General features: G+C 43.4%; 1 protein-coding gene across 3 annotated transcripts in view; it reads left to right on the forward strand.

The window, feature by feature from the left end:
• Positions 1 to 10,307, forward strand: part of LOC122635857 — a 12,286-nt gene extending 1,979 nt beyond the window's left edge. The window contains exons 1-8 of one of the 3 annotated variants that reach the window (XM_043826524.1): positions 3,484 to 3,586; positions 4,397 to 4,643; positions 5,009 to 5,208; positions 5,402 to 5,605; positions 6,220 to 6,447; positions 6,874 to 7,199; positions 7,329 to 7,463; positions 7,547 to 10,307. In XM_043826524.1, coding sequence (XP_043682459.1) covers positions 4,492 to 4,643; positions 5,009 to 5,208; positions 5,402 to 5,605; positions 6,220 to 6,447; positions 6,874 to 7,199; positions 7,329 to 7,463; positions 7,547 to 9,241 — 2,940 coding nt within the window. In that variant the 5' untranslated portion in view covers positions 3,484 to 3,586; positions 4,397 to 4,491 and the 3' untranslated portion in view covers positions 9,242 to 10,307. Of the gene's footprint in view, positions 1 to 3,483; positions 3,587 to 3,632; positions 3,743 to 4,396; positions 4,644 to 5,008; positions 5,209 to 5,401; positions 5,606 to 6,219; positions 6,448 to 6,873; positions 7,200 to 7,328; positions 7,464 to 7,546 lie in introns of those variants that run through there. The other 2 variants (XM_043826525.1, XM_043826523.1) reach the window with 2 other exon arrangements.
• The last annotated feature ends 326 nt before the right edge of the window (positions 10,308 to 10,633 follow it).

Raw genomic sequence — 10,633 nt, forward strand, 5'->3', positions numbered from 1 at the left:
AGAGAGAGAGAGAGAAAGGGAGCAAGAAAGAAAGAGACGTACTCCACGCTTCAAAGATCGCGCGTCTCGAAATTCGAGAGCACCGTTTACCTTCGATCGCGATCGAATTCGTTCGTAAAACGTCATTTCGACTTTTTTCGTGATTCGTCTCTCACTCTTCGATAGTTTCAAGACCGTTCCGAACGCGATATACGACGCATCGTATCATCGTTCGGTCAATAGAATCCGAATAATATGCATATACGAGTTCGTTCGATGTTTCAGACTCGTAGATTAAGGTAGATTTGAAGAGAAGAAGAAAAGAGATATTTGCTTTCGCAACGTCGAGATTCGTCGCTCCATCAGGTTTTGTACGATGTACCGAGCGATTGCACTTGTGTTATTTTTACTCCTCTTTCAAATTTATTTCGTTGCCGAGTAATAGACGTTTCCTAGATTAAGAAATCTCGGGAATGGAATTATTATTACGAGAGACAAGAGAGGAAAAAAGTAAAAGATAGATAATCACTTTCGACCACGCGATTACTAACGGAGGAAGAACGGTTCTTCGACTGGCTTACTCTCCGTTATACTCTAATATTTCGTAATACTCTTCGTTCCACGTTTTAATTCCGTCTGGACGAATAGTCATGAATAATTTCGAGCCAGTTCGAGCTTTCAATGTCAGGGCAACGAGTGGCTTGGTTCGTCGACAAAAACGAATAAATGATTTTTCTCAAGAAATTTCTTTCCCATGGAAAAAGTTCAAACGCGAATTCAAGGTTACTTTATAAAACATCAAAGCGAGCGTCCGAAACTTTCTCGAGACGGAACGAGATTCGTCTGATTTTTACAAGTAGGAAAAAAAAAAACGAAAAGTTTCTTGAAAAGAAATAAAAGTTCGTTCGCGGTTGGAACTAGCGTACGAGTCACGCGAGACTCGTTTCGTCGCTAAAGAATGCAACTCTCGTCCTCGTTATCGACATTTTCGTACAAACCACTCGACTCTTCCTCTTTAGTTCTTCCGGTTAGAAATCTCTTGGCAGTTGAGTCGCAAATAACGTTAGAGCCCACGTCTGATTACTCGCGTCGTCTTTATGTGTTGGATTAAATCTCGAATTAACGTGCGATATGTGTTCGCGTACGCGTACGGACGATTTCTAATTCGTCCGGTAAACAACTCGCGTTAAACCACATTCTAAGCGTTCTCTTCATTTATTTCAAGCTAATCGTCGTTTCGCGATTACGACGATTACACGATCCTGTACGAAATTGATCGTGATTTTGCTGGACGTATTTATATAAAAGCTGTCGCTGCATCGTCGCACTTTAAGATCCGATAACGAAATGCGTCCGTGCGACTTAGTTTCTTCTTGCAAAGTGAAATCAGGAAGAATTCGTTTCCGGACGAAGACAAGTCGAAGCTACGTAGAGACCGAGACTAGACCTTGAAACGTAGAGATTTATTATGCCCGTGTTCACGGTGAAACGAGAAAGGCCGATAGCATGTAGCAGTCCGTGTTGTAGTCTTTAAGGATCGTCTGACTTTCATCGCGAATCCAGTCGCGTCCACTTTCAATGCGAATCCTTTCGGACGTAAATCGGAGCAACTTCCTCTTTTTTTTTCGAGACTCGTACGACAAAATTTGTCAAAGTTTTCTTTGCGAAGAGTTGCACGTACGTCTCTCGTTCTTCTCTAATGAAACAGTTATAAAGAAAAAGACTCGCGCAGCTAAAGACCTCGATCTTGCGAGCGAATGCGAGCGAATCGAAGTTTGCAAGATCGATCGATCGATCGATCGTCACCGAGGAAGTTTTCGTAAATAGTTCTCGATGGCCTCGACTCCGACGCTCTTAACCCGGAGATCACGTAACTGGGTAAACGACTACGTAGGTACTTACCTACTTCTGTGGAGAGGTCACAACGAAGTGGTTACGGTTGATCCACTTTACCGTTTCGTTCCTCTTCTTCGATCGATCGATCGATCTGGCGAGTCGAGCGTCGAGAAAAAGAATCGACAAAGATCTCGGAATATTTTCGAAAATCAAATCTCAGCCGTTGTCCACGTTCCTCGTATCTTTCGTACGTATCTCACGTCCAGAAAGAAATACGGGTCACGACGAATGACGAGATATGTCGGCCGTCTACCTAGCGATTTTTCTTACGTCGCTCCACCTTCCTTATGTCAGAGACAATGAACGTAATTCAGTGTTATCGTATGTGTCTCCGTATACGTGTAAAACGCATAGAGGACAGGAGGAAGATGACACGGTTTCCACGAATCCGAGGTTAGTGAACCTCCGCGAACAGCCGTCGTGGACATCTCGAAACATAAATTCTACGTGTCCGACGGTAAAGATTTCGCTCTTGTTTGTCGACCTATCCGATCGAGTCGCGAACTCTTTCGACATCCCATCGTTGTCCTTGAAAAGCGAAAATCGATCGTTTCTCATTCCACGCGTGTATCTTTTTCGCTACGATCGCTTGGATCGCTTTGACCTAGGGTGAACTACGAAATGAGAATAATAAATTCTCGTTAAAAGATGAACGCAACGATAGGAAGTCTCTCTCGTCGAGTTTACCGTTAATCGTATTGTCTGAAATATCCTAAATCTTCCGAAGCGATATCTAAACGTGTCGTGAGACATCGCTCGCACCAATTAAGATTCTCGTAATTACGCGTTGAAGGAGAACAGAAGGAATCTTTGTACGCTCTTGAAATGAAACGTTTTGATCGCTAATAAGAAGAAAACGAGAAAATTGCTAGGTAACCGAACCGACTTGAACGATATAAATTAGACGTTTGGCTTTGTCAAGGATTAATTCATCCGTCCATTAAATTTGCAACGAGCATAAAACGTGTCTCGCGTGATCCCGTTGCCGACGAGCGTCGTAGTCGCGTCGGCCCAGACAACACGGTCTTTTGTCGTACCGTTAAGTCGTCCCTCTTCGAGGCTCACCCGACAGCAATTCGTGTCTCTTGTCACTCGGAGAATGGCCATGACCATTACCGTTTCAAAGATTACGAGGTAAAGAAACGATCGAACGATAACGAGCGGACGAAAAAGACCTCGTTTTTATGACGCGTCTCTTTTGCAGATAGCCCAGGGAGAATAGAAATATCTATGATATCGTGGATTGACGTCCGACTATTCCGCGCGGAGTCTGTAAAATCTTTGTATCGTAACAATCTATAACGAACTGATTTTTATGAGATTCACGAATCACGAATCCTGCGCGTTACGTAATTTCGACGATCGCTCGCGTATACACGCATAGACAAAGTCATACGTGCGGACGCACGGATGATCAATTATGGTTAACGAAGGAGAAGCAACGTTCTGGAGTGATTTCGCAAGCTCCTCTGCGGGAGAAATTAAGGTCGAGATTATCATCGAGTGAGAAACGATAGAAATAACGCGTATGTACGCTCGACAGTGTACATACGCGATGCACACATGTGCAATCTTCTAGTTGAAAATGAAATTGACGGATGAAGTCGTATTCGTCGTTCCGTCGACACGCTTAGAAGATCTAACGAGTGCAACGTCGGCTCTCGCGTTATCTAGATAGAATCCTTCGATGCAATCATATTCTTTGCTCGAAGTAGGGAGTAATTGGAAATTAGATAATTTTTTTATTTCATTCCGAAACGATCGGCTTGGATTATTCGCCGACGACAAGGAACATACCCCTGTCGTTATGCCGTTTTACGCTCGTGCGAGTTCTTTTTCTACTAACGAGCGCAAATAAATCTGGGTCGTAAGTTCAGGATAGACTCGTGTACGTGCTCGGAAGAATCATCCAAACGTTGCGCCTCCTCGAGTCGCAAAATTTCGTCCCATGCGGCTGATAAGATTTTTTCCTTTCTTTCTTTCTTTCTTCCCAAGACTTATCTTTCGTTCCATTTAAAAGAATCTTATGGTTTTATGAGTTTTTAGATCTAGAAAGTTTCTCCTCTCTAGATTATTTCTTTCCAAATACGCGTACAAACACACACACGCGATAATTATTCGCTTCTTATCCGCGTTTCGCGATAAAAAAAATAGGGTTCGATCGAAGACGCGAAGACGGTTCCGTTGAACCTCGTTACGATCCGTCGACGATTCTGCGAAGCCGAGACAATCGGATACGCTTTTCAGAGCAAAACGAGGTGGAAATGTCGGAGGTGGAATCTATAGATCGCGAAAGAACTTATATCTCCTTTCAGGACGATCTTGTTCCGGGCTGAGTATTTAGGAGCGTTATGCTAATCAAAATAATTGCTGCCCGTGCAGCGAAGCGAGGACACCGTTAAAATTACTACAATTTCTTATTTTGCATAAGAATCAAAAAAAGGGAGAACGCGCGTAAAAAGAATTTTGCTTAAAAAGCAAGAGGCTTGATTGTCGTAAAAGAGATGAAAATATTTTTCAGGAGATCGCACGCTGGCCGAGGCATGGCCGACGAGCCTCGACGAGTCGCTCGACGAAAGAAACGACGCAGAAATTTTCCGAGCGGTCGTCGAGTCGATGAGGGAATGGTCGCTTCACAAACGCGAACGTCATAGAAGCAAAAGGGAAGTGTCCAAGGTTTGTTACGAGGACGTTGGCTGTTTCGAGGATACCGGACCCTTTAGCTATCTCGAGATGTTACCTTCGCCGCCAAAGGACGTTGGTACCAGGTACTGAGAGAAACAGGATTCTCTTCTTTCTTTTTCCTTACTTTACATCGATCTCCCGTCGATCCCAATCAAATTTCAAGATCAAGTGCGTACGTACGACATGTAAAGTAATCGAGTTTAACTATTACGTATACCAATGATACGTTTCTGCTAGATAATCAGCCAGTCTATTATTTTCCATAACATGAAGAGTATTAGAAAAGGAGTAGTCGTTTCCCGTAAACGCGATTGGAAAGTATTCGACCTATCGAGGGAAGCGACAAACGACTCGTTGTATAATACGTCTCTTGATTCGTGTTACGTATGCCGTTTAATGTTTTGTATGCATTGCGCATTTTACGTATCACTTTCGTAAATACGTGCAGATTCCTGGTTTACGGTAGCAGAAAGGCAAGATCTATACCTATGGAAGTACCTGCCGAAGATATAAACGATAACGCTCACCGTGCCATAGATCCCGATCTGCCGACCAAAGTTATCGTACACGGCTTTGGATCTAGTTGCGATCACGTGTGGGTTTACGAGATGAGATCGGCGCTAATGACGGTTCACGAGTGTAACATCGGTACGTCATCGATCTTAAAACGACGGCTAAACGTTGAAACGCTGTTCTACGAGCTGGTTGGTCGATGATCGAAACATCGACGAATTATTTCGTGGACGCGCGTCGTCGATTACTTTTCTAGATCGTTTCATCAATGTTCTTTCGAGGAAGGAGAAAAGACGAAATAATGGCTTTTGCTTTCGTTCGCGTCCAGTGTGCGTCGATTGGGGTCCGGGAAGTGCCGTGCCAAATTACGTTAGAGCAGCAGCCAATACTCGACTGGTCGGACGACAATTGGCCAAATTGATTCGAAACTTGGAGGTTCCCCAAGAGAAGGTACATTTGATCGGCTTTAGCCTTGGCGCGCACGTAGCTGGTTTTGCCGGAGCGGAGCTTGGAAACGTTTCTAGAATCACCGGTAGGTAAAAAAAAATACATCTTTTCTTTTTTTCTCTTTAACGCGATCGAATCAACGCATTTCCATGGACTCGAAAGCTGCTTCGTTAATCGAATCGATCGATACTCGTTTTACCTTTTTCACGAATTCGTTTAAAATTGTTACGAAATGCGTCATTTATGTAGTTCACGAACGGATAGACACGTTCACTCCGTTGATCTTGTACAAGAACTTTGCTAGCAGAGTCGAGGCAGAGTTACGTGGAAAATCGATGACAATAATTGTAGAGCTAGCGAAAACTTGGCGTCCAAGTGTTTTAAATCGCTCTTTCGAACGATTGAATGTAATTGAAACAAAAAAAGAAAAGAAAAAAGAAAACGAAGAAAAAAAGGAAAAGCTAATTAATTCGCTGGAAGAAATGCAAAGTTAATCTATTTGCTATTCGAACGATCCTTCGAAAGGCATACTTTACGCAACTCGAAGTGAACGTGGCTGTTAATCGATCAATTTATTATCCGATGAAAGAACTGTAACAAGGTTGATCGTTCGTTAAACCATAAATTTTCTATTACGAGAATATATACGTTATCGTTTAAGCGAATAACAAAGAGCAATCTGATTTACGTACCTATCAGGATTGGATCCAGCTGGACCGCTCTTCGAATCTCAAGATCCCAGAGCTCGATTGGACGAGACGGATGCTAATTTCGTCGACGTGATACACAGCAATGGCGAACAGTTGATACTCGGAGGACTCGGTTCTTGGCAGCCAATGGGCGACGTTGATTTCTATCCCAATGGTGGAAGAATGCAAACTGGTTGCTCGAATATTTTCGTCGGAGCTGTGTCTGACATCATTTGGTGTATGCAATTTTTTACGCAAATACGTATATAGAAATAAGTAAAAAAATCGCCAGAAATCATTCATTCGTTCGAGGGTTTGTTAATTTTCAAAATTGATAGTCGATCGAACGCCCACGTGTACGTCGCGCGGCGTAGATCGACGATTAGAAAGCACAACTGTCCATCGTCTTTCTTTTTATTTTCGCTTCTCTTTCGAATCGAGAGTATCTCATTACCTCCTACACGAAGGAAAAACAGCTTGGATACTTCTTCCTCGAGGAAAGTGGGTCGTCGTATGGTTATACGGGTCGAGGTAAACGATACGACGCTTATCCGTCGACTAATTTGTTCTTGAAAAATGACGGTGGTCGTACGATTCTGCTCCGTTGTTAGAACGAGCGCTGCTAATTCGATTAATTTCCGACGACGAAATTGATGCTTTTTAGCTGCCCCGGTTGAAGGCAGATCTCTCTGCAATCATCGACGCGCTTACAAGCTCTTCACCGATTCCGTCAGCCCGAAATGTCGTTTTCCTGCGTTTCCCTGTCCACGTGGCTACGATGGTCTTCTGAAGGGCGACTGTTTTCCCTGCAACTTTAATGGCGAAGATAGGCCTTGCGGTGACATGGGTTATTACAGCGACAAACTGCCAGCCAGAGGTCAGCTTTATCTAATAACGAGGGACGAAGAACCGTTTTGCGCTCATCAATATAAAGTGAAGGTGTACAACAGTCGTGGCGAAAGGCCGGCAAGGAGTTACGGCAAATTGCAGGTGAATTCTTTCGCGCATTTATCAACCGGTCTAATCATCGCCGTCTATGTTTCGATAGAACATTTCAATGCAGACCGATAATTATTACGATATTATCTGTGATCAATGAGAAACGAATTATCCATTCAGATAACGCTGATCGGCGAAGGATCCTTCAACGAGAGCTTTGCCATGACGCGAAAGGACGAAGAACTTTTGGTAGGAGTTACGCTTCAAAAGATCGTTGTACCTCATCCGGCGGTGACCAACATAGAGTCCATCGAGGTACGTCCATCGTCATCTTTTCAACGCGATCGTATTGTCGCACGATAAGTACATCCAAGTTTTCGCATGCGAACTTTTGACAGATCAAATATACGGCGTACAGTGGATGGTTATCGTCGGGCCTGGTTACTTGGAGTATAGACAAGGTAGCGTTGGTCGATAGTTTCGGTAAAACGCTATCGATATGCAAAAAAGGTTTAATCCTGGAGTCTGGACGAGCCAGCCACCTACCGCTCTACCCGGGTGATTGCGAGGTACCTGTTGAAGGAGAAAACGTTACGAATCCCATGATAGTTCCGTTGGAACGCATGGTTCAAGACAGACAAGGCGGTATAGGTCCCTTCACGAAGGATCAGAATTATGACATTAGAAACGCTTACTCCAACGAGTTCGCATCGAGGAAGAAACCTAGCTCGAAAGGCGTCGGTCCGTTCACGAAGGAACAGAACCTTAGATCGATCGAAGGATCCAACGATTATGAGAAATCCGACGATCGTCCCGACGATACCTGGAAAATCGTTGATATTTCGAACGACGCCGAGTCTAATTCTTTGGATAACAGCGAAACCGAAGGCGGAAGGAGTTTCTCCGGCTCGAACTTTATCCAACGAGTTTCGTCGTTCACCGAGATCAGCGCTGAAGACGTCACAACGAAACAATACTTGCCGGAGATCCGAGAACCCGTGTTACGTTCGAACAAGAAAGAATCTGGAAGATCTCTCAAGTTGTCGGAGATCACCGAGCCGATTCTGAGACCACGTTCGACGAGACAGAACCTAGGAAGAAGAAACGTATCTTCGGACGAAGAAGGACAAGACGACGAGATTCAAGAGACCTCGTCGACGTCTACGAGAGGCTTCACCGTACAATTTCTACCAGAGAGATTAGCCGGGATACTCGCACAAGCCGAGAAATATGCCAGGCAAACGTTGCTGCCATTGATTTCGCAATACACACCTAGCTTCGTGGGTGGCCTACGTCAGGAGGAACCTAAATACTTTCCACCGTTGGGCGATGGGTTGGACAATAAAGAGTCTTTTGAAAGCACGGTAAGATCGAGGGATCAAAATGCGAAGCGGTTGGATATAGAAAAAGAGAGCGTTGAAAATAGCGAAGAGAGAGACAAGGATATCGTCGTTGATCGACCGAGCTCGCCGGATAACATCGAAGATAAAGAGGATAACGCGACCGTAAAAAGAAATGAAAGCGACGAGTGGGTGCCGATCGAGGAACCGGATGCCGCGATGTCTCGAAAAAACTCTAACCTGTCTCGGGACTCTGACTCTGTCGACGAGAAGGATCGAGAGATGGTTGCTTCGACGAAGAAATTGAACGATTGGGTACCGATAACGGAGAGCATGCGCCAGTCAACGGCTAGTCCCTTTAAAGAGGATCTTCTAGGATCTACGAGTTCTTCGATGGATTCCAAAGATCCTATAACGGCTACTGAAAGATCAACGTCCGAGGAAACGAACGACCAACGAAGGTTCATACCGTTGATAGATTTTGAAAACTCGAGCGACTTTTTTCCGTCGACGAGTGCAAACGAGATTGCCGAGTCTCGTTCGACGAGTAGTCCAACGGCTTACACGTCGCACATACAGAAGATTCCAAGGTCGACTTTGAACGAGAAGAGGGAAGCTAAAACCTTCCCAAGGAGAACGATGATCTTTCCTTACGCTTACGAGAGAAGAAAGGATCCAAGAACGAGGTACATACCGTTGATTCCCGAGGAGGACATCGGTAGATCCATGACGTCCGTCGAAAGGGATCGTTGACGATCCATCATCGGCCATAGCTAGATTAACACGATCTTGAACTATGCCCAAGACGTTGGACTCGAGCGCGAAACGTTTCGCGCTCGTTCAGATCCGTACTTGTTAAAACGAACGCAAGTGCCGATTAATGATTTTTATCGAGAGAGCAAAGTTAATTTATTTTGTTTTTATTATTATTTGTTTGTTTTTCAAAGGGCACAGTAGATACTACGTTCGTCGATCGTATCCCATTCGCTTCTTGCGCGTATCGTTGTAGAATTATTTTTATTATCTCCTTGCGCGAGAAGAGAACTAATTGGTCCTTTCAACAATTTTAAAAACTTGCGTTCGAATGTCGAGATGTGCGAACACTCGTAAATCCTTTGTCACCAGCTCGTTCATTATATTCCTTCAAAAGTGATCGACTACTAGTCCGCCAAGCGATCGATAAAGCACAGCCGAGGACATCACACATCGTGACCTTCGCTAACCTTTATTCCGATAAAAAAGAAATTTGCAAGGCATCCGCGGGAATATCGTTGTTCTTCTATTTTTTTTTTTTTTCATTTTAAGATTACGTTTTCCATTTCTTTTTTTGTTAACTCTTTATCGTTCATCAATGAAAAGTTTAAACGACCAGGTCGACGACACTCCGATGGCTTTAGAGAAAGGCTTTAAAAGTTATTTGTTTGTCTTACTTTCTTTCCTTTTCTTCTATTTTCTTTTCTTTTGGTAAAAATTGGGAGTCCTTAGTTTATTACTCTTGTATATAGGAATCTTTACAATATAATATAGTTTATCTATATAGAGCTCCACCAAAATTCTCTCTTTCACTTATTACCGATTAATCGTTATAGCTATTATTATCTTCGTCTCACCACACCATTTCTCATCGTTTACTCGACTTTTCTTTCTTTCATCTCCATTTCATCGCACATCCATACTCGACAGACGTTCGTCGAAAAACTTTTGTAACGCCCTTTCATCGCTCGTCGTAAAAATGTCTGTGTTTTGTAACGAGATTTATACGTACTCTATGTTTTTACTTAAAATAAATAACCCTTTTTCTTTTCTTTTTCTTGAGAAATGCGTCTCTCGGACCACCGATACTGTCTTCATTCTCTCTCTCTTTTATACATACACACATACATACGAATACTCGTTCCTATCTTTACAATTCATCCTTTTTATGAACGAGAATTTCAGGATATGTCCACTCCCGATATGTCCGCATAATTAATAATAAAAACCTAACACGTTCGCAGTCCATTCGTCTCGATTCTTCAGGTACCGATTGACGCGTCGTGTAAATAAAAACATCAACGACATAAGGAAAGAAGGAAAGATATAAAGAAGGAAGGGAAAAAAACGAGAAAGGAAACGATGGAAATTCTGCAAGATCGTTGCAGTCCA

This window comes from Vespula pensylvanica, chromosome 19, assembly GCF_014466175.1.
Source record: "Vespula pensylvanica isolate Volc-1 chromosome 19, ASM1446617v1, whole genome shotgun sequence".
In the NCBI taxonomy this organism is placed as follows: Eukaryota; Metazoa; Arthropoda; class Insecta; order Hymenoptera; family Vespidae; genus Vespula; species Vespula pensylvanica.